This window comes from Hemicordylus capensis, chromosome 5 (genome assembly GCF_027244095.1).
Source record: "Hemicordylus capensis ecotype Gifberg chromosome 5, rHemCap1.1.pri, whole genome shotgun sequence".
In the NCBI taxonomy this organism is placed as follows: Eukaryota; Metazoa; Chordata; class Lepidosauria; order Squamata; family Cordylidae; genus Hemicordylus; species Hemicordylus capensis.
This window is the reverse complement of record NC_069661.1, coordinates 58,723,254-58,747,340: the sequence shown is the minus strand read 5'-3', so window position 1 is coordinate 58,747,340 and position 24,087 is coordinate 58,723,254. Positions and strand designations below refer to the sequence as shown.

The 24,087-nt window shown below is 43.5% G+C and overlaps 1 protein-coding gene across 19 annotated transcripts in view; it reads left to right on the top strand.

The window, feature by feature from the left end:
- INPP4B (inositol polyphosphate-4-phosphatase type II B) overlaps window positions 1-24,087 on the top strand; it is a 461,921-nt gene that overhangs the window by 398,470 nt on the left and 39,364 nt on the right. For all 19 annotated transcript variants that reach the window (XM_053253993.1, XM_053253999.1, XM_053254002.1 and 16 more), the window contains 2 exons: window positions 3,633-3,773; window positions 15,561-15,658. In XM_053253993.1, the coding sequence (XP_053109968.1) occupies window positions 3,633-3,773; window positions 15,561-15,658 (239 nt within the window). The remainder of the gene's footprint in view (window positions 1-3,632; window positions 3,774-15,560; window positions 15,659-24,087) is intronic.

Here is a 24,087-nt window from a genome sequence, read left to right as displayed (position 1 = left end):
AAAAACTATACGTGAGTAAAACACATAGAAGCAGCAATAAAACAATCATGTAAAGGCCTGGATAAAAAGCCAAGATTTAACAAGCTTTCTAAAAACTGTGATGGAGTCAGAGGAGCGAATGGCCACTGGGAGAGCATTCCAAAGTCTGGGGGCAGCAACAGAGAAGGCCCTGTCCCAAGTGCACAACAACTGAGCCTCCCTCATTGTCAGCACCCGGAGCAGAGCCCCCTCAGATGACCTTGTCAAGCGGGCAGCAACCCTTGGGAGCAGGCGGTCCCTCAAGTACCCTGGGCCCAAACCGTTAAGGGCTTTAAAAGTTAAAACCCACACCTTGAATTGGACCCAGAAACGAACGCAGCCAGTGCAACTCTTTCAAAATGGGTGTGATGTGCTCCCACCGGGCAGCTCCAGATAAAACCCTAGCTGCTGCATTTTGCACTAGCTGCAGTTTCTGGATATTCTTCAAGGGCAGGCCCACGTAGAGCACGTTACAGTAATCCAGCTGCGACGTGACTAAGGCATGGGTCTTATTCAAATGAAAGTGTGTGTGAGAGAGCAGCGGGGAGGAGGGGAGGGAGAGGGAGAGATCACACACACAATATAAAGCTGCTTGGGCCTCACTGTCTGGCATGAAACTCTGACCAAACCACAAAAGATAGAAACATGCCATTTTCACAGGTAGGATCCAGACCACTAAAAGGACCACCATTTTCCCCAGACCCCGGGAAAATTCATTACTATCCCAGAAAATCAGACGGGAAATTCCCATTGAAAAGCATGGGGAATGAAATGTCACAGAGCTAGGAAAAGCCTAAAGCCCCAGTGGAATAAGTTAAGATGCTTGCAGACTGCAAGCCTGTGTGTGTGTGTGTGTGTTTGTGTGTGTGTGTGTGTGTGTGTGTGAGAGAGAGAGAGAGAGAGAGAGAGAGAGAATGAATCTGAGAAAATGAGAGAATGACTCTGTATATGTATATAAATAATATTGTATAATATTCTCAACTTACAAACAGGTTGTGTTCCAAAGGTTTTCCCATAGAAACATGACTTGTTAGTATGCCCAAATTATTAAAGTATTAATATGTTATTAAGCTTTGTTCATGTATGGCTGTTCATAAGTCAGATGTTCATAACTCGGGGAGTAGTATTTCATTGTTAACCTGATGTGCTTATATATAGAATATTACATTAGATTTTATTTGGATAAAACAAATTGCAGAAAATTTCCTCAGTATCTTCCTTAATAATGCCTCCTTTTAATGCTGTTCATCTCCACAACGTTTACCAATATTTAGGTAAGGTGGTGGGTGGGGTGTACTGTATGAATGAAGATTCATACAGTACAGTGACTGTTAGTCCAGGAATTTCATCTGCTTAACAGCCCTTACCACAATTTAAAAAGTTATATTAACCTTATTTTTATCATCTCTTCCAATCATCTTGGCCAACTTGGTTGCCATAGAAAATTAGTAAGGCGGTCAAATCATTCCACTTACAAATGTAGGCCTGGATAACCAGGCACCATTGGGTAGATCTTCCTTTCAGTGATGAGTGGGATAACTTTAAAATAACTTGTAGCAATTTGCCTATAACGGAGAATACAGAGCGCACACATGAAATTTTTTAACAATAAGATTGTGATTGGCAATGGCCAGAACAAGAACCACCATACTTTCGGTGGTTCTTGTCAGAGCCAGGCCTATCGCGAATAGGGTGAAGAAGGCTGCTTTAGGCAGCAGATTATGGGCCTGTTCTCAGAGACACCACAGAGCCCACCCAGCACTCCACCTCCATGAATGGACTGTAGAGGAAGGACGGCAAAATGGTACCATGCTGCTTTTCCCCTCCCTCCCTATAAAAAAGGAAGCAATAGAGAAAGATTTGAAAGAAGGGAGGACTGGAGGGGCTGCCATCTAATGCTGCACACCAGGCAGCAAAATGTCATGTGCCAACATAGCCCGTTTGGAAGCCATTTCAGGAATGAGGTAAAATTCACCAAACAGATGTATTATTATTTATTAAGTACATAAATGTTCTAAGAATTGTATTGACATTTTAAAAAACTACACAGCACCTTCCTTCAAGCTTAGTCTTATGTGAAATTTTTATGCTGAGATTTGCCAAATAGTATTTCTCTCACAAAGTTCTGTTTTGTAGAACATTTCCTTTCTGATTATTGTACATCCGCTTCTGATCGTATCACACTTCACCACCAGCTATCATGTGGATAGAAGAAACTCATTGACCAATGAAACCAGCATAAAGCAGATGTACTTCAGCCACCTAATGGCGCAGCAGGGAAATAACTTGCCTAGGGAGCAAGAGGTTGCTGGTTTGAATCCCCGCTGGTATGCTTCCTAGACTATGGGAAACACCTATATCAGGCAGCATCAATATAGCAAGAGGAGATGTGCAGGAGATGGCAATGGTAAACCCCTCCTGTATTTTACCAAAGACAACCACAGTGCTCTGTGGGCGCCAGGAGTCAACACCGACTCGACGTCGCTACTTTACTTTACTTTACTTTTTATGAAACTCCACTGTAATAACCACAGCTTTGGTTATTAATATATAATTAATAATCATTAAGTATACTGTATAAGTAGCTACACAAGAAATTGTGTACACAATCATTAATTATACTATATAAGTAACTGCACAAGAAATGTAGGACACAATCCAGAAGTCACACATGATCAACTTGGGCTGATTTTTAACAAGACGTATATAAAAACAAATAACTGAAGTATATTATTTTTTAAAAAAAATATTCTAGGAAGACAAAATAATTATAGCTATATAGAAAATGCTTCAAGTATTAGTGGTTCTTCATTAATGCCATGAGGAGACTAAAAGCTTTTCTTCAGGTTTTTATTCTTCAAACTTTTTAATCCCTTTTTTCCACTTCAGTGAAGAAGTCATTATAAATGAACACTTTATAATTAAATTACTGATCTTATTTCTTTATAGATTTGCCACACTTTTAAAACAAAAGGAAAATTTAATATCTTGAAATTCTAAGCTTTAAGACTCCACAAAGGGGGGGGGGGGGTTGATTGCTAGATTTAGCCATGATGTTTTCCATTAAGACCTAGAGGATTAGTTATTTAAATCCACAAATTTCCAAGTGCGCGATGGATACAGGCAGACTTACAGGGTGTATTTGTTAAAAGTTTCCCGTCTCTTCCTAAGCCACTTTGTTTTGGGAAAGTTGTCTTTCTGCCATGAATAAAATGCTAGTGTTTTCCCTAGTCAATGCTATGTGTACATCTGTAAGGGACCTTAACTAGTTCAACTGAATTGATTAAAAATTTTGGGCTGGTTTTACAGAGCAAATAATAGCTTTCTAGAGTTTTTCCTCACAGATACAATGGACCTTCACAGATACAGTGGACCTTGAATCATTTTTTTCCCCCTGACTTAAGGCTGGAATGACTAAAACCAGCCAAACACTTTTGTTTTGGCTTATTTAAATTTGGGGATCCTCCAGTAGTTTGCATGCTTTGGGGAAATGTCCTATCCGAAACCCTGAGTCTAGAATAAACCACAAATGTAAAAAAATCATTAAATAAAAACAACAAGAGAACCTCTCTCTTACATTTACACCTATTAGTTTTATTCGTTTGTTTTCCCAGGGGACATTATGTAATAGAAGTCAAGCTTCCAGAAAAAATGTTTGTATTGCTGCCACAAGAGATCAAAGAAGGAAAACTGCTTCATATATATCCAGTCCTCTTTAATGTTGGAATCAATGAACAGCAAACACTTGCGGAAAGGTAAGGAATCAGAGTTCTGTTTCAGTCCCCTTTGGATACATTGCAGTAGCCCCATGGCCTATTCTTACCAGAACAGGCTTATCAGTGCCGCCCACTAATAGAACAAAAGGATAATTGCCTAGGCTGCCATATCTGTAGGGGTTACAGAGAATTCTCTGGGCCACAGCAGCAGCCCCTCTTTGATATTCAGCTCAGAGCTCTTACAGTGCCTGGTGCATAAGAGCCTGGTGTGTGCCTTTGACTTAAGAAAAGAAGGAGCTTGATAGGAGAAGTGCCACTTCATTTTGATCAAATCTAAGCACTGCCAAAGGCTGCAGTGTTGTGTGGTCACACTGTTGGAACCTGTAATCCAGCAATAGACAGCTATCCAGCAGCAGGATGAATGTGATGGAGGAGATAAGGAGTGCAAGCCTGCAGTCCAGAGGCTGCCTCTTTAAATTTCTCTGTCCTCCAGGCAGAGAGGCAGAACCTGGGAGGGATAGTCTGAGCTTCATCCTCTGCTCCTTGTCAGAGCAGGTTGCTCACTTGGACCTGCCTAGGGTTCTGCAGTCCCAACTACCTTGCCTTGGGCCTTGTGCATTCTTGCATGTAGGATTGGACATAACATTCCCCAGTCAATATAGCGTAGATAGCCGTGTGTGATCCTACCTTGTTCAGTTTGGTTTACTCTCCTGGATGGGTACTTTTCCATCTTGGCTAAATTTAGGCACCTTCAAATCTACAGTATGTGTATTATCACCTTTTTAAAGGACTAATCTTAGACATTCTTTTTTATCGCACTGTTTTTCATTGCACAGACTGCAGTGGTGGCCCCTTTTTTGCCACACACCCCTCCTGTCTCTGGCCCCCTCTGCCGCCACTGTTGTGGCCATTGCAAGCTTTCTCTCTCATAAGAACATAAGAGTAGCCCTGCTAGATCAGGCCCAAGGCCTATCTAGTCCAGCATCCTATTTCACACAGTGGCCCACCAGATGCCTCTGAGAAGTCCACAGGCAGAAAGTGAGGGCATGCCCTCTCTCCTGCTTTTGCTCTCCTACAACTGGTATTTAGAGGAATCTTGTCTTTGAGGCTAGCCAATAGCCACCAGACTAGTAGCCACTGAAAGACCTGTCCTCCACAAATCTTTTTAAAGCCCCCTTTAAAGCCACCCAAGCTAGTGGCCATCACCACATCTCATGGCAGATAATTCCATAGATTATTTATGTGCTGTGTGAAAAAATGCTTCCTTTGGTTGTCCTAGATTTCCTGGCCATAAGTTTCAAGGGATGACCCCTGGTTCTAGTGTTGTGAGAGAGGGAGAAAAAATTCTCTCTCTCTACTCCATGCATAATTTGATATACCTCTCTCCCCACAGTCACCTCTTTTTCAAACTAAAAAGCCCCAGATGATGTAGCCTTGCCTTATAAGGAAGGTGGTCCAGGCCCCTGATCATCTTGGTTGCCTTCTTCTGCAGGGCAGGAGGTTCTAAACAAATTTTTAATCTTTTTGCCACCCCAAAAACCCGATAGAATCATATGGGGGTTTTGGTGAAAGATTAAAGATTTGTTTAAAATCGCCCCTTGCACACTTCTTTTGTGAGTGGGGTGATAGATAGCACCCATCATGCCCTACTACACAACCCGCTTTGGTGTCCCTAGGAGCTACCCATGGGGAACAATGGGATGCTTTGAGTTTCCTCATTGTTCCCTATGACTGAAACACTCAAAACGTTTTGAAGTTTGTTCCATCAAGACAATTGGGTCAACCATTGTTTTGACAAGATGTTTCAACCGTTTGCATTTTGTTTCAAGCTTGAAATGCCGCTAACTTGGCAAAGAGGCACCTTTTAACATGGTGATTCTCTTTATTTAGCAGGGGGAGAGTAACTGGCCCTATCCACCCCCAGCATAGTACCTCCAGTGACTGTTGCTGGTGTCTATCTTTTGTTTCATTTTAGATTGTGAGCCCTTTGGGGACAGGGATCCATGTTATTTATTTATTATTTCTCTGTGTAAACTGTCCTGAGCCATTTTTGGAAGGGCGGTATAGAAATAAAATAAAATAAAATAAATAAAAATCTATTCTGTATGTCCACTGTTGTTCCCTATGGCCGGAACGAACAGAGTGCACAGTTTTGCAACCCTGCCTTGAAAAACACTGCAGAAGCACACCAGAAAAGGGAATCTGTCCATCCTAACACAGAACACACATTTCAAAGACAATCCAGAAATGGCCAAAAAATAATCACTGACCCAGAATTCCCTGCCAGCCACAGTGCCTGTGCTGCAGTAACATCATTGGCACAAGTTGCTCTCTCACATTCAATTATGACTTCTTACTTTAGCATTGCAAAAGCACAGCAGCACCCTTAGCAGCAGCAAACATAGCCTTAAGCTCAACTACAGCAATGTCTTCAGCCACATTTTGACTGAGTGAGTACAACTGGCACTGCAGATTGCAGAACAGACCAGAGCAGTGAGTGAAGCACAAGTTAGTCTCAAGGCCAGACATGGAGCTCATCGTACAGCAATCACCAAGAAAATATCACACACAGAGAGCTGAGTTGCCAGTGTCAAATTCTCACTACAACACTATCTCACAAAACAAACCAGAACTCAGGCAGGCACCCAAGTTCTGACTTTGTCTATCTGAGATCCAGTAAAACCAGATAGCACAGGAAGCATAATACTCAGTGCTGAGAAAACAAAAAATCAAACCTTCCTTCCATCCTGCCTCCCACAGAGAGACAGGAAGATAGAACAGTCATGGCCTGATGGAGCAATGGTCTGACAAGAAACAGATCTTATACTCTTACCATGAGAAGACTCTTCTTCCTTCTGTTCTTCTCCAGAGTACATCCTTGCCTGCCTGTGTCTGGATAACACCATGGCCTCAGACTGGTGCTGGGCCCCAGCAGACAACCTGACATGGTCACATGGGTCAGGGCACCAGTCTGTCATTATTATCATCACTGGCCATGGTGGTGGTGTGCATGTTTGTCTGTGTGTGTCAGCAGCACTAATGGGCAGACTGTGACAGGGATGTACTCTGTTTTGGAGTTGGCCAGAGTGGGGTGAGCTGTGTTGCCATAGGTGGAGGTGACCGTGAGTCACTCACCCTACATGGCCAGCTCAGGATAGATGAGCAGGGGGAGGTTTGTTTGTTTTGTTCGATTTTTATACCGCCTTTCATAATGCATCTCAAGGCGGTTTACAGAAGTTAAAATACAATAAAATTCTGTAATAGTTACATTTCAAACCTTAAAAGCAATCAAACATTAAAATCATAAAACCTCAAAAAACAATTAAAAACAAAAACACGCAATAAAGCTGAGAAACCTGGAGCCCCTAGGAGGTAAAACTGTGAATAAATAAAGAAGTCTTTAGTTGTTTTTTAAAAGCAGCCACTGTTATCACAGAGTGAATGTTTACTGGTGGTAACAACAGAGAAGGCCCTGTCCCGTATGCAAGACAATCTAGCCTCATAGCAGTGGTTAGAGTGTTGGACTAGGACCGGGAAGACCTGAGTTCAAATCCCCATTCATCCATGATACTCACTGGGTGACTCTGGGCCAATCATGTATCTTTCAGCCTAATCTACCTCACAGGGATGTTGTGAGGATAATAACCATGTACACTGCTCTGAGCTCCTCAGAGGAAGAGCAGGATACAAGTGTAAAAATAAAAGTTAAAAAATAAACATTGGCACAGGGAGCAAAGACTCTCCTGATGATCTTTTCAGTGGGCAGAAACCTGGGAACCAGGCCATCCTTCATGTATCCAAGACCCACACCATTAAGGACTTTAAATAACCAGCACCTTAAATTGGATTCGGAAACAAATTGGCAACCAGTGCAGCTCTTTCAGAAAAGATGCAATATGTTCTGAGCGAGCAGTTCCAGAGAGCAGTTCTCTGGCGGCTGCATTCTGTGCCAAGTGAAGTTTCCAAATATTTTTCAAAGGGCAGCCCCATGTAGAGCGCATTGAAGTAATCCAGTCACACCAAGACTAAGGCATGGGTAACTGTGACCAGATCTGCCTTCTCGAGAAAGGACTGCAGCTGGCGCACTAGCCAAACCTGTGCAAAGTCATCCCTGGCCACCACCTCCACCTGAGCATCCAGAAGAAGAGCCAGGTCCAGCAACATCCCCATGTACTTGCTCTTGCTTGTTCAAGGGGAGTACAACCCCATCCAGAGCTCATTGAATCACCCTATCCCAATTGACTTTCAACGGCAACTCTGTCTTGTCTGGATTCAACCTCGGTTTGCTAGCCCACATCCAGCCATGACCACCTCCAGCCCCTGGTTCAGGATATCCACCGCTTTCCTAGGATCTGGTGTCAGGGAACGGTAGACCTGAGTGTCATCTGTGTATTGATGACACTTCAGCTCCTGATGACCTCTCCCAGTGGTTTCATGTATATGTTAAGCAGCATGGGGACAATACTGAACCTTGGGGGACCCCATAGACCAGAGGCCAAGGAGTCAAGCAGAAGTCCCCCAGCACCACCTTTTGGAACCTCCCCCCAAGAAAGGGCCAGAACCACTCCAATGCACTACACTCGATCCCTATACCTAAGAGTCAGTCCAGAAAGATACCAGGGTCGATGGTATCGAAAGCCACTGAGAGGTCCAGCAGAACCAACAGGGAAATACTTCCCCTGTCTGGTTCCCAGTGCAGGTCATCCACCAGGGCGACTAAGGCAATTTCAGTCCCAAACCCAGAGCGAAAGCCAGATTGAAAAGGGTCTAGTTAATCTGTATCATCCAAGACCCTTTGCAGCTGTATAGACACCATACCCTCTATCACCTGGTTTTAAAAGGGAAAGTTAAAAACAGGCCGTTATCAAAATTGATGGAATCAAGGGAGGAGTTTTTTAGTAGTGGTCTTACCACCATCTGCTTGAGTCTTGACAGCATCTTGCCCTCTCTTAGTGAAGCATTAATAATTGGCTCCAACCACCTACATGTCCTTCAATGGCAGATTTTACTAGCCATGAAGGGCAAGGGTCCAGAGCGCATGATGTATCCTGCACACTGCCTAGGATTTTATCCACTTCCTCAGGCTGCACTAAAATAATCCATCATAAATAATCAGACCAGATGGTTTCCGAGACACATCTCCTGGAACTGCCAAAATCCTGGAGTCCATATCATCACGGATGCAAGCGATTTTATCTGCAAAGTGACATGCAAACTGGTCACAGCGGGCTGCTGATGGTTCTTCCCCATCACCCAAGGGCCTGTGTGAAGCAATGATTTTGCAATACAAAACAGCTCTGCTGGCCTACACTGTGCAGACGTAATGGAGGTGGAAGGAAAAAAATTCGCCGCCCCCACCACCACAGAGTTGTCCCTAAAATGGGCGCTAGCCCGTATTCAGTCAGATTCGTTACAAATCTTCCTCCAACGTCGCTCTAGCCATCATCCAAGCTGCTTCATCATTTTAAGCTCCAAGGAGAATCAAGGAGCAGAACAGGCTCCACCAAGCCAGATTCACATGGTTTAGGAGCAACCATATCAATAGCCCAGGCTGTCTCCACATTCCAGAGATTCACCAGGGCTTCAACAGAGTCACTCCCCAAGGGCTGTCTGGAAACCGAGCAGCTTCATAAGCCTTTGGGGGCAGACCATTCTAACTGATCCACCACCTCTGCAGAGGTTGGTCAAAGCAGTCAAATTAAACCCCGCCAGATGATGATCTGCCCATGACAAAGGAGTTATGTCAAACTCCCCCACCCACAGATCATTCAGTTCCCAGCTGGCAAAAACCAGGTCCAGCGTATGTTCCACCTTTTGAGTAGAACCCGATATTAGTTGAGATAAGCCCATGGTTGTCATGGTGGCCATTAAGTCCTGAGCCGCTGCTACTACGGGGGATTCAGCATTTACATTGAAGTCCCCCAAGCCAATAAACCTACGGGAACCCAACGCCACTTCTGAGACCACCCCTGCAAGTTCAGGAAGGGAGACTGAGGTGCAGCAGGGTCGTCGGTACACTAACAGAATTTGAAAATCTGATATTGCCTAACCGGGCATCTGGAAAGGGGAATAGACTCATGATAGATGACCCCAACTCCTCCTCTCTGACCCTCAAGGTGGAGCTTCTGTAGGATCATGAAAGCTGGAGAGCAGAGCTGGGAGAGACCCACGCCACTGAGCTCACCCAACCAGGTCCCAGTCACACATACCAGGTCAGCATTCTCATCCAAAATTAAATCATGGATGAGGTATGTTCTTGCATTTACTGACCTGGCATTCAGTAGCAGAACCCTAATTTTTGAGGGAGTGTTCCCAGAACTCCCTAGAGCTAGAGCTGTAGGATTGAGAGAAGAGCCAGAAAAAGGAATAGGCCTCAGTTGCCTAGACTGTTTTCTCCTGTAATGGCCTGCTCAACTCCCACTGCCAAATTTCCCTCTCCCCGCCACCCGAGAAGTAGCTGCCCCCAGACTACCGCCAGTTGCCTGCTGTCCTATGCTAGACCACATGTGGACAGAATTAAAAGGTTGGCCTTCAGGAAGACCGGCCGCTTCACTAGTTCAGCGTCCCACTATGTGCAATGGGTTGTCACCATGCCCCAGCCATAGAGAACACCCCTTGTGCTGGACACTGTTTGGCGGGCACGAGATGAACCATCCAGCAACCGTCACCTGGTCTGGCCAGACTTGGAGTTGCATTGCCCCAAACCTGAATAGGCTCCATCTCCTTGCCTGCCACCAGCTCCTGCAGGTACTGCAGAATACACTGTTCAGCACCATTGCACAGCTCTATGGGCTCCTCCTGTATCCCTGGTAAGGCCTCAAGGAACCCCTCTGTGAACCACCTGGTGGAACACTGAGGCAGAACTACCAGCTCCCTTGGCCCTGCCGGGGACACCGTGCTGCTGGATCAGGAACTGGTGGTGATGCTGCTGTTAGGGTGGACTGCATTCCTGGTCGCTCCCCAGCCTTCTCTCCTCTGCTCACCTAACCTCTTCAACCAGGAGTTCCATCCACTTGGGCAGCTGGTCGGAGTGACCTCTTTGCCTTTCATCCTTGGGTCACATAGGCAGGACAAAACATGCTCTTCTGATTTACCCAAGGGTGTCCTGAGCCAATCCACCACTCCAATCCTTAGCCAACCTTCCTCATTCTTCAGCGTGAACTGGAGCTTACTCATTTTCTTAAGGAAATAGCATTGCTGTCTCAGCACACAAGCTGTTAGTGGCAATACAGAACAGCTCATGCAAAGTCAGCCTTGGAAATGAGCACCCATTCCTGGTTGGATAGGTCACACACTTCCAAGCCACATCTCCTTGTGTGGATGGCCTGCTCTTGCTCCTGCAGGTGCTGGAGCAAGAGAAATGTGTCGTTCCACCAGATTGGAACATCCTGATGGTCCAGGTGTTCAGGTAGGCCCAGCTAAAGCTGCCTCTACTTGAGCATCTGCCTACCCGTTTCACTCCAGTGGAGGAAAGCTGCTATCTTGCAGCACCTCTCCATAACAGCAGTCATGGCAGCAGCAAACTGGTACCCAGTGCCTCCATTGGGGATGTCTCACCTGGCCAGAGCCCCAGAAGGGCCAAGCGCATCCCTCATGACCAGATCCAGAGTGTGCGCCACACAATGGATGGAGACAAATTGAAGCTGTTTGGCTTCCCTCATTATGTTTTCAGCCTCGTTGATCACCAAGAACTCTCAGAAAAGGTTTGGCTCCCTGGACAGCCATCCCTCCACCTGGCAATCCAAGGCCACAGTTAGCTCATCTGCTGTGTAGTTAATGTCGAGCAACTCCACATTCAGCACAGCCCACCTGCATGGGAGGGGCTGGCCATGCCACCAGCAGCAGATGTCCCCTCACTCTCCTGCCCCCTCTAGTGCGACATGAGGGACAGGAAAGAAGTCTGCTTCCCACTGCAGCTGGTCCACAGATCCACAGTAAAGTACATGGTTGTGTCAGGCGCTGCTGCACGCAGCAGCCCCAGCATGGCCTCCCTGCACACCAAGTTCAAGGAGGGCACCACCTGCCTGTTGAAGGTGGTGCATGAGGGGATTTTATAGCCAGAAACAAGCAGTAGGAACAAGCAATGGAAGTTGGTGTTTACCACCACCTAGAATGGCTGGTCATCCAAAGCGATCATCTCCCCAATGGCCCAGGTGATTAGATGAGGCTCTGGGCAACTAGAGTGCTTGCCCACCAACTGCACCCACCATGCAGGCAACTTCTCCTGCTTCGAAGCAGGAGCAGCTGCCTTATTTATTATTTATTTATTTAAAATATTTCTACCCCGCCCCTCCAGTGCAGTACTGCTTGTGGCTGCTTAGGACAATAAGATAGACACAGATACAAGTAATAAAATTATTTTTTTAAAAAAAGTCAGATTAAAAACAATTATTAGATTCAAATTAAAACTGAAAATTATAAAAAGCTAAAGAAACTAAAGACCTACCAGATATAAGAAAATAATAATGATATTAAAGAGGCTCCTTTAAAAGGTGTGTTTTAAGATGTTTTTTTAAAAACACTGAGGGAGGGAGCATGGTGAAGCTCTTCAGGGAGGGCGTTCCAAAGCCGAGGGGCCACAACCAAAAAGGCCCAGTCTCTAGTCCCCGCCAGCCGGATCTGTGTTAGTGGCAGGGTCATGAGCAGGGCCTGAGATGATGATTGGAGGGCCCTGGCAGATTCACATGGGTGAATGCAGTCCGACAGGTACCCCTGCCCCAAGCCGTATAGGGCTTTAAAGGTCAATACCAGCACCTTGAATCTAGCCCAGAAGCGGACCAATAGCCAATGAAGCTGATGCAGGATGGGTGTAATACTCGTGAAGCGACTCGCACCCACAAGAATCCTTGCGGCAGCATTCTGAACCAGCTGAAGCTTCTGAACAGTCTTCAAGGGAAGCCCCATATAGAGCACATTGCAGTAGTTCAATCTGGATATTACCAACGCATGAGTGACTGAGGTCAGGTCCGACTTCTCCAAGTAGGGTCGCAGCTGGCGTACCAGCCAGCCTTGCTGACGCTAATCAAGGCCACACCAGGCCTATTGCTGCAAGCTGGAATGGGAGCCCTGGGTGATGCCACCACAGGTGCAGCAGCATCCTTGATGTCATAAGACACTTGGGGTCCTTCTCCCTGCTGACCTGTGCCCTGAAGTAGGTGCAGACAGCATGGGTTGGGTCACCATGGCAGAGGTCAAAGTGGTCCCACACCATGCTGCCATCAGTCTGGGACCATCTTGGTGGTGGTGGTACCACTGGGGCTGCTGGTTCCTTCAGTGGGCCACCAACACCACCCTTGGTCTAGGGCTGAGAAGGTCCAGGAAGCGGAAGCACTTCCTCCTGCTCCTCCTCAGTCTCAGACGGGAGGGTCGCACTGCCAGCGGGGATTGGGGAGGATGGAGAGAGTGCTCTGGCTGGGCTAGCAGCCAATGGCAACACCTCTTCCGCTGCTACAGAAAGAGCTTCTTCCACAGAGCAGCTGTGCTGAAAGACCATGCTCCTCCAGAAAGGTGAGCCTGAGTGGCACCACGGCAGTGGGGACAATTTGGGGAGTAGGCCCTTCTCATCTTTGCCCACGACAACCAGCAGCACCACCCCTTTCTCTGCCCGGTACTCTGTTCCTGGCTCTGCCTCTCACCCTCCCAAACATCTTGGTGGTTTTTTTTTTTAATTGAAGCCCTAACTCTAATGGCTGTGGGGGGAGGGGGAAGCACCTTTAAAATAGTTATTTTTAAAGGGGTGTGTGGGATTGGGGGCGGCTTAGTTATGCTGCGTGTGTGCCACATGCACAGTGCTATCTATAGCACTCTAGTGCACACAAAGAAGCTAGAAAACTTAAATAAAAACTTAAATAATGAAGCAGACATTATGGGGCGGGGGTTTGGAGAGGAGTGAGCAACTATAGGATAAATCGAAGGGAAAGGGGATTACTGTGGCCTCTCCTAAATAACACATCCCTCCTGTCCTATAGTCCTAGTGCCTACCTAATCCCTTCCCCAGACGCCCTATTTAAAGACTAAGAACTCTTACGTTCTCTAATAACCTGACTGCGGGTGGGGGGCTTAGCTTCTGGCATCTTCTCTCAGTCTCTTCTGCTGGAGTCTGCCCAGGTGCTGCTTCCCGAGGCACTTGGGCTGAGACTCAGTAGTTGGGTGGGGGGGAACACACATGTGGGCACTTTCCAGGAGGGGAAGGACACTTCGTCTCCTGATGTGTCCTTCCTCCTCAAGAGGCACTGGCACACTGTAAGGGCTCGCTGCCTCCCAGGCCCTTAAATGCATTTGAAATGCCCTCCTTTGGCCTCCCTGCAGCCAATGGAGGCACAGTTGCCCATGACAACACTTGATTTGTATGATAATAAGCCAACAAATAAGCAAAGAGTTCTCAGACCAATAGGAAGCCAGTGCCAGAAAACCAATCAGCAAGGGAAAAACAGCCCTCCAAAATGGTGCTCGAAATGGTGCAAACTCTAAACAATTTGAGCTGTAAACAGGGTAGTTTTTATTTCAAGCTTGAAACACTCAAAATGGCTGTTTTGAGCTTTCATTGTTTTGAACTCAAGTTGTTTTGCACATCCCTAGTATTAACTGCATATTAGAGAGAAAAGCTAAACTGTTTAAAGCATGAAGATACAAAACAATTAAATGTTTTGCACAACCACCCCCAATTCTGTATTTATTTATAAAACAAAAAACAAACTGTGCACTTATATCAGGAAACAATAACCCATGCTAGCAGTAAACTGTTTCCCTTTGTTTTATTTTATTTATTTATTTACATTTATAAACTGCTTTTCCTCTGAGGAGCTCAGAGTGGTGTACATGCTTATTTTTATCCTCATAACAACCCTGTGAGGTAGGTTAGGCTGAGAGATACATGACTGGCCCAGAGTCACCCAGTGGGTTTCATGGTTGAATGGGGATTTGAGAACCCTGGTTTTCCTGGTCCTTGTCCAACAATCTAACCACTACGCTATGCTGGCTTTAAGCTTAAACTACAGTCCATCTCACTTAAAAATTAGTGGCATTTTTTTTGTTACATTAGATGAACAGAGTGGTAAATGATATTCAATGGTACAGCATATAATATTGCAAGATATAAGCAGATATTAATTGTAATTCTATGCACCAGTCCTGTGGATATCCCTATCTCTAACATGCAAATAATTTGGAAGTAGTTCCAGTGATTTCAGGCTAATTCTACCATTAAGGGTCACAGAGGAAAAATAAACAGCTTATTTGTAGGATATGCTGCACCAACGCATAAGTGCTTAGGACAGTACTAACCATAGCCATGGTTAGAACTAATTACGTGAACATAATGCCAACAAATAGCCTTTAACAAATAGCACTACATTCTGTATGTATTTTCTCCTGTCTGTGTTGCACAGACACAGTTCAAAGTCTTCCTCAGACAATGCCATCTGTTATTTTAACTCATTCCACAATGACTGAAGCCTTATATGGTAGCATTTTTTAAAAATTCATTTTAATTCTTTGTTGTGCTTGGATGGGCCACTGTTTATAAAATTAATAGACATTTAGCTTCAGATGTGGAAACTAAAGTATAACGCTCCAAGTATAAACCCCTGTACAGTAAGGAGCATGTTGCTATTTCACAGCAAATATAATGCTACTATTTATATAGTAGTTGAGAAGATAAAATGAGATAAGAATTATAACAATGATTAAAATGATTGACAACAATAAGAGGAAGAAGAAGAGTGGGGTGGGAAGTGCTGAGGTTTTTTCTATCTCCTGTTCCTTCTGGTGAAGCATGTTTACATGCCTGCAGAAATGTTTTTGTGCCTGTTGATCTTGTTTGTTTAGGTTTGGAGATACCTCTTTGCAAGAAAGTGTTAACCAGGAGAATTTGGAACTGCTAAAGGAGTATTACAAGTTGTTCACAGAAAAAATGCCTCCTGACTGTAAGTATTTGAAAATATCCATCTTGGATCTTAATATTTATTGAGCTGTGATTCTTGCTAAGCCATAGTATCACTTTATTCATGTTAAGTATCCTTACAGGACTTCAGGAGGACATCCCATATTCAATAATTTTTGAGAAAGTCTCTTTCCCCTTAGATCCAGAAGCAGGGCCAATGTCTTGCAGAAGTTTCTCCAAGGCGAGGGAAGATCCTGCCCTCTGATACTGTCCGTGCCTAATGGCAGTGAAACAGGGTTTTCTGTGAGCTTCATTGGAGCTCACACCTCCTTGCACCTTCAAGCAGGAAAAAAAATATTTTCCTCTCTTGCATTCTCCATCCCCGCCACTTGGCTCCAAACAGCCCAGAAAAAGGCTCCACATGGTGAAGTTGGGAAAGAAGCAGATGGACTGCTGGCACTCTGATCAGTCCCTTTTCTTCAGACCAGACCAGAGGAACTGCAATTTGGCATTTTTATGGCAGGAAGGAACCTTTGGTTGTGAAATTGGAATATGGATCCTGGCTTCCAGGCCTAGCTAGTTAGCACATCTTTCACAGGTGCCCAACTGTTTGCAGAAACTTTGAAAAAAGTCCTTACAGCAACCAGCAATAAGCAGAGGATCTCCCATGGGAAAGAAAGATGAATTCAAGTCCTTTCATTCCAGAAAACCATTCTCCAGCCATGAGCATATGCCGAATCCCAAGACACCCACATAAAATCTATAGTCGACATCCAGTTCATCATCATTTTTCAAAGGTATAAAGGAGCAACACTCTGCTTCACACCAGTCAAGTTTGCACTCCAGATCTATAAGGGGCAGGTTTCTCTGCTTTGCCCACAAGTGGTAAGGATGACATCAGATGCCTGGGCCCAAATAACAGTCTCTCAAACTAGTCTTCATGGATTTGCTCTACACAATTAGTACAGATTCACGGCATCATTCAGATACAGAAATCCTGCAAAGCACCTTATGGTGTAAACAACCAAACATGCTAAACATCAAGGTGATTGAATGGTCGCCACAAGACCAAAACCAATAACTTACAGGGTCTACTCCAGTGTTTCATTGATGGCCTCTTTCTGGAGATGTAAGAGCCATCCTAGATCTGAAGTGATTAAACAAGTTCTACACAAGAGACACTTTGGGAAGGAAACGCTAAAATGTTACCATAGCAAACCAAAAAGTGTTTTCTGGCACTCATAGACCTTTCTGAGACATATCTGCATGTACCTATCAGAATGAGCCAGAGGAGGTATCTTCACTTTGCATACAACAAGATGCACTTATAATACAGGATACTGCACTGCAAACTCACATCCAAACTCACAGAATCACCCAAAGTGTTCACCAATCTCCTGATGAAGGATATCTATATCTCATATTTCTAGACAATATCCTTTCCCATTCCATCTCCAAGACCAGGAGCCAGACAGATGTAGAAAATACTCTGATGGGGCCTTTTTTAATTTAAACAAGAGTTCCCTGAACCCTTCAAAATATGTGGAGAATCTACTTGAGTCCAATGCAAGAGGTACTTTGCAGAACACTGGAGCAAGAATTTGATCTTAGCTTTGGCAGTATAAAGGTAAAGAGGGTAGACCTCATAACTCTAGAACAACTCCTAGCCATGATGTATCTTGCCAGGAATTGGATGCGTAGTCTTGCTTCTATATCTGGCCATTACAACGACTGCTACTTCCTTTCCAGGAACAGATAGACTGCCAGCCTCACCTAGAGCCTCTTTGGCATGCTTCAGGTTCTTTGGTGCTCCCTAGACTGGTGGTTAGTCCCATATCATCTGACTTGGGGAATATGTGTGTCAACAGTCAGCAGTACTCTGATCACTACAGATGCCAACTTACTTGGGTGGGAGGAAATCTTCCTCTAGACTCCTCCCATTTTATGCCTAAGTGTAACTCAGTTTTGTTTTGTTTTTTCTACAAGAAGTGGTATTGTTTTCCTGTTATAAGCCAATTCACTAACAGAAAAAGAACTGGCATAAGTTGGCTGTGCACTGGGTAGATTAGCCAGGAGGTCTCTGTTTCTACCTGGATATTAGGGATGTGCACAGAACTGGTTCAGAGGCCCTTTATGGAAGGGCTCAGGCACGTTGGAGACTTCCGGTCATATCCGGGTAACGGGGCGGCAGGGAGGCACGCTGCTGCCCTGATGGTCTTGCAAGTAAAAGACGCCGGCAGGGGGAAAGCAGTGAGAGGGGTAAGTGCACCCTCCCCCCGCTCTTTAAAGCAGCACGCCCGCCACCTTCAAGCCTCCCTGCTGCAGTTCCGTGCACATCCCTACTGGGTAGTTTGGCCCCTATCTGGAAGTCTGAATCTCTGTTTGTGTCTTTCTAGGATGATAACTGCCCTGAGCCATTTTTGGAAGGGCAGAATATAAATCAAATAAATAAATAATAGATAAATAAACAGTTTGGTCAAGAAGGTCTTGCTGGTGACTATCCCAAGGAGGGCTGCATAACCGCGTGCTGATGCATATGAGAATCTGGAATAGCAATTTCCTGTCAGAGTTACAGCTCTGTCTGTTTGGGGGGCAGTGACTTAGGCAGCTTTGGGGGAGTAAGTCTCCCCCTGAGGAGATTTGCAAGGCAGCCATGTAAGCCTCAAGGCACATGTTTACAAAATGTTGTAAGACTGATGGAGTCATTAAGGCCAGACCTGAGACAAATCTTTATTACCAGACCTGAGACAAAGCTACCTTGGGCACTGTCTGCTCCCATTTCAGTTTGGACAGGTGCTGAGATCTGCCACCAAGGCGCAGCTTTCTAGCCCACCATTAGCTGAGATCCAGGGATTAGGACCTTCTCAGTGATGGCGCCATGGTTGTGGAATTACCTTACTAGAGAAATCTGAATGACCCCCTCATTCGCTGTTTTTTAAGAAAACTTTATTTTTATTTTTTAATTTCACAGAGTGTTCTCCTCTTTGATGTATCTTTCCTAGTATCTAGCGCTGTTGGTTTTCTGTCTCTCCCCCCACCCTTCTGTATTTTATCTGGTTTTTATGACAGATAAAAGAAGGGCACATAATATACTGTAAGTCCATTAAATAAATAATAAACACATAGAATACCCTCCTAGAGCCCTGGGAGAAAAGGAAATTCTTGTCATGAATTCTTGTTCTCAAAGACTCCTGCAGGGCATTCTCCCCACCTCTACTTTCCAAGTGAAGCATTCGTTATTTCAGGCTTCTGTCTGGCTACCTGTGGTGTGGTAGGTAGGGATTCCTGAGACACTCCCACTGTCTTTGGTCTCTTTATTTACCTCCATGGATCTGCTTTGGTTTCCTCTGCATGTCTGGGGTGCCAGGTGTTGATCATTACAAATTTGTTTCTCTTACAGTTGGGGGTAGAAGGGTTAGACTGTCTTTCATTTCCAGACTAGGAACACTTTTTTTCCTTGGAGGATCTATTGCAGGAGGTTGGCTCTGATCTAAGGGGAGAAACTGACCTGAAGATTCCTGAATATAAAATGCCTTTCAAAAGTCTTCAAAAACAGGAATTTCCTTTTTTCATTTATTTACAAACATGACTCACAACAAACTTAAAGTGGATAGCAGATGCTGCCCCTTTCATTCTTCCAAATCCTCATCACATGAAAAAAGATTTCCCACTGGTATCAGTGAGAACTGGCTCTGAAATAATATTGAAAGAATGTTTTCATCGATGTGCTGTTCCTCTAATTACAAAATCGTCTCCTACAGTTTATCCACAAGTGCCTTGATTATACTAATTAAAATGATTATAGCAATGAAAGTATCTGCTTCATCTGACTTGTCCTGGTGAGTTGCATTACTGGACTGAGCAATTTGTGTTTGGCTTCAAAGTCCCAGTTTTACCTTCAGATAATAGAGTTTACCCCAAGGACTGCTGTTCATCTTCATAGTTACTCATTGTTTGGATAGTGATTTAAAAAAAAAATTCACCAACTGACATACCAAAGCGTGCATGTAAATGGCATCTCTGAACAGACAGCAAGACTGTCCCTACAGCTCTGTCAGTTCCTTTATGCACACATTGTTGCGCATCATATTTCCACTGTGACAGAGGGCTTTGGGGAGCGCATAAGAGCACTGTGGGAGAAGTGCCCACTGCTTCTGTTGTGCAAAAATGCACATGTCAGGGAACTGATAGCACTGTGGGGGCAGTCTGCCTGTGTACTTGGAGGTGCTATTTACTTGTACGCTCCACTAGTCATAATGTCAGCCAGTGTGCTTTGTTTGGTTTTGTAATGTAATGCCTTCTCTTTTCTAGGCAATTCAGAGTAACTTTATCATGTGTTTTTTTTCCCCTTCAGATGTAAGGTAGGGTCCAAGGAGTTGTTTCTTGTGGGAGTCACACTGAACTTGAGCCTATTTGAGATTGATCAATATAACTCACTTTCTGCTTCACTGCTCTAGACCTAATACAGCACAGTCTTGTTAAGTCCCAATGCTGCAATTAGTTATCTTTCATGTCCGTTTAAAGCTTTCTTCTGTTGATCTTTATTCCCATATACAGTAATCTTTTTTTACAGGAACCTTTGTGGGAAGTCCATGGGGGCTCTGTAAGAAGTACAATTTTATCATGTTTGTATATGCATCCCCAATAAGTGTAAAATAATGTTGACTGTTTGTTTGCAAAACTTTTATATCCTGCCTTTCAGTTACTGCAATAGTGGTCAAGGCTGCTTACAAAAATAGAGCGGTGAAACTGTTAAAAATAATCACTGTTAAAAATAAAACAATAAAAAAGAAATTTGAGTAATCAGAGCAATTCAGCAGACCAGATATAATTGTTAGATTATAAGGAGAAGGAAGACCTCTCATCCAGCCAGCAGGTTAAAAGATCCTGAAATGAATTAACTATTTGTAGATTACGTCTGCAGTCATATGCACACTTACTTGGGAGTAAGCTCCATAGACTACAGTGGGAGTCTCTTCCAGGATTGCTTTGCATCTCTAACAATAATATATGATGGGTCCGGAAACCAAGTACTATGAGGAAGAGTTTGAAGGAGCTAGGTATGTCTAGCCTGGAGAAGAGAAGACTAATGGGAGATATGACAGCAATCTTCAAATATCAGAAGCGCTGCCAAATAGATGAAGGTGTGGATCTGTTCTCTGTTGCTCTGTAGAGCAGGACTAGAACCAATGGGTTGAAATTACAAGAAAGCAAATCTAAGCTAGACATTGGGAAGTGTCTTAACTGTAAAAGCTGTTTGACAGTGGAACAGTCTGCTTCATGCGCTGATGGGCTCTCCTGCATTGGAGGTTTTCAAACAGAGGCTGGACAGCCATCTGTCAGGGATGTTATCGCAGTTTTCTGCGCTGAGCAGGGGGTTGGACAGAAGCTTCCAACTCTATTATTTGATTCTGTATTATGAGCAGTTTAAAAGCAAGCAATTTCTCAAGATTTGAAAATGCTTGATTTTCTATAAGTGTTTACATTCATAACGGTGGAATATGAATATACATTAGGGGTGTGCATGGACTGTTTTCCACGGTTTGGTTCGAATTTGAACTGGACCACAGGTTCATGAACCAGTTCGTCGAACCAGTTTGAAGTGGTTCATCCTTTGGTTAACATCCATTAAATTAAAAATTAAAAACTCAAACAATTGTGTATAATTTTAATTCCTGGAGGTGGTTAGAAAAGGTTGTCTGTGCTTTACGTCTTTAAAAACCTATGCTCTGGCCCAGGGAGGAGTATTCTTCCAAAGTTCATGTTGAAAGGCAGATGTGGACAGTTTCTAAAATTTTATCCTGCAGTCACCTGCACACAGTCACCCATGTACAAGTAGCATAGAAATCAGTAGGAACTGCATGAAGATAATGGGAATATTAATAACTTATCTTACATGGCTGTTGTGAAATTAAATATTTCAAATCAGATTTATGTTACTAGGAGCATTTGAATGATTAATTAAATTATTAAAGAAATATGAGAAAAAGGAGGGAAGTTGGAACATTCTCTTTTTTTGCTCCTCATCCCTCCCCCTCCAGCCAATGGGCGCAGAGTTGCCCTGAAAACATTTGATTTTTGAATTATGAGAAGCCAACCAAGAAGAAGGAAGATCTCAAGCCAGTCAGAAGGCAGTGTCAGAAAACCAGTCAACAAGGGGAAAACAAGAAGTTGACAACTGCCCTCCAAAATGGTGCTCAGGGCCGCCCACAATACCAGTTTGAACCATTAAACCAGGTTGCTTCAAACCAGGTGCAATTGGGAACTGTCTCAGACCGTCCCCCTTTCCGGTTGAACTGTTTGAACTGGCCCGGTTTGTGGTGGACCAGTTCATGATCAGACCGGTTCTGCACATCCCTAATATATATCAAGGTGCGGGTGGGATACAATTCTCCCCTCCCTCAGACAATGAAACACCTCCATGAGTCATTGAAAAGATTGATATTGACCCAGACTGCACTTGAGTAGGCTTTCCGCCCCCACAACAGGTCCTCTTTATTTAGCAGTATTTAGACTTGGCTAAATTGAAAGTGACTTTATGTAGCCATTCTACAATTTGCACATAGAGAGAGCTTATTGAAGAGAGGGAGGAAACAGGAAAGCAAGTTTTGCTTTATTTTTATTTATGTAGATTTTTGCTTTCCTCAACCTGAAGAATCTGTCTAACTAACAATATTTTGAAATAGAAAGCAATTTTTTATTTATTGTCATTTTTATTTCTTTTTATTGCTGTTATATCTGCTGCTGTGTTATTTATTTGTTTGGTCTTTTCACTTTAATATATGATGTTAATTCTGTTTTGAATGCTTTTATGATTGTCTGGTTAGCTGACTTAAACGCTTTGGCTTAAAAGACTTTTTAATAAATAAATATTAGTTGAAATAATTGAGAAGAAAAGCAAGTTGAAAAACTTATCATATGTCAAAAAGTTAACAAGTGACTAAATCAGAGGCCTCCTTTGAGCTTGAGGCTCAAGCCAAATGGCCCTCCTGGGCCCCATTCTGATTGGCCCTCAAAAGGAGTATAGAGGCTAAACACACAAGATCTTTTCTAGATTCTTAACACACCAAGTGTTCACTGTTCTCTTTATCTCTACAAACAGTATTGTATGATCCATCCCAATTTCCACTGAGGTTTAAGCAAAGAAAACAGTATCAGGGTTTGATTATTGATCTCCTACACCATGCTAATTTCTTAACCCCTGCTAACTTGGCAAAGAGGCACCGTTTAATGTGGTGATTCTCTTTATTTAGCAGGGGGAGAGTAACTGGCCCTCTCCACCCCCAGCACAGTACTTCCAGTGACTGTTGCTGGTGTCTATCTTATGTTTCTTTTTAGATTGTGAGCCCTTTGGGGACAGGGAGCCATCTTATTTATTTATTATTTCTCTGTGTAAACCGCCCTGAGCCATTTTTGGAAGGGTGGTCTAGAAATTGAATTTTTTATTATTATTTATTTACATAGTCAGACAGGTGTTATTGACTGGTTTGTTTTATCCAGACATCGAGTCCTTCCCAAGGACCTGGGATGGCTGAATTTTATTGTCAATGTTGTTGCTGTTATTATAGATATCGTCGCAGAATATAAGCTGTTCCCAGTAAAGTTGCTTTTTGTAATTGGCTGATGGTGATTTCTGTGGCCCCTATGGTGTTGAAGTGCTCTTCAAGTTGTTTTCGAATTGCACCTTGGGCGCCAATTACCACTGGGATTATTTTGGTCTTTTTCTGCCACAGCCTTTCAATTTCAATTTGTAGATCTTTGTATTTTGTGGTGGTGATGATGATGATTCCAATAATAATAATAATAATAATAATAATAATTATTATTATTATTATTATTATTATTATTATTATTATTATTAGGCCCTTAAATAATAACTCTTTTTTTGATACTGGATTTTGGAACAGAGATATTTTACTAAGAATCATAGATTCACTTGGAAATTTTATTATTATTATTATTATTATTATTATTATTATTATTATTAATTCAGTTTCTATACTGCCCTTCCAAAAATGGCTCAGGGTGGTTTACATAGAGAAATAATAAATAAATAAATTATTGCTGAAAATCTCAGTTTATAAGCTATTTATGCTATGGTTGCATTCAAGGAGTGAATAAGTTCATTAGCAAAAGCTTGCTCTAAAACAACTGCAATGATTTTTCTAGCTTCAGGGTGGAGAGGCTTCCTTATACAGCATTTATGATTCTACTGATTTTCTGATTATAGAGATATCTATTGCAAACATCAAAGTCGGGACATGGCAGCAAAATATAAAGCAATTTTCTGATTAGCTATCATGGTTAAAAGGAAAGTAAGTTCAACCTGATTAGCACTAATTCCAGTGGCTGCTGAAGTTCTCAGCAAGCAAAATCCCACTAGGCTACATGGAGTCTAATTACACTGTTAACAGTAAGAAAGAACATGCTTGCTTCTATCCAGCAAATGAATCCACAAAGCCTTGAGTCAGA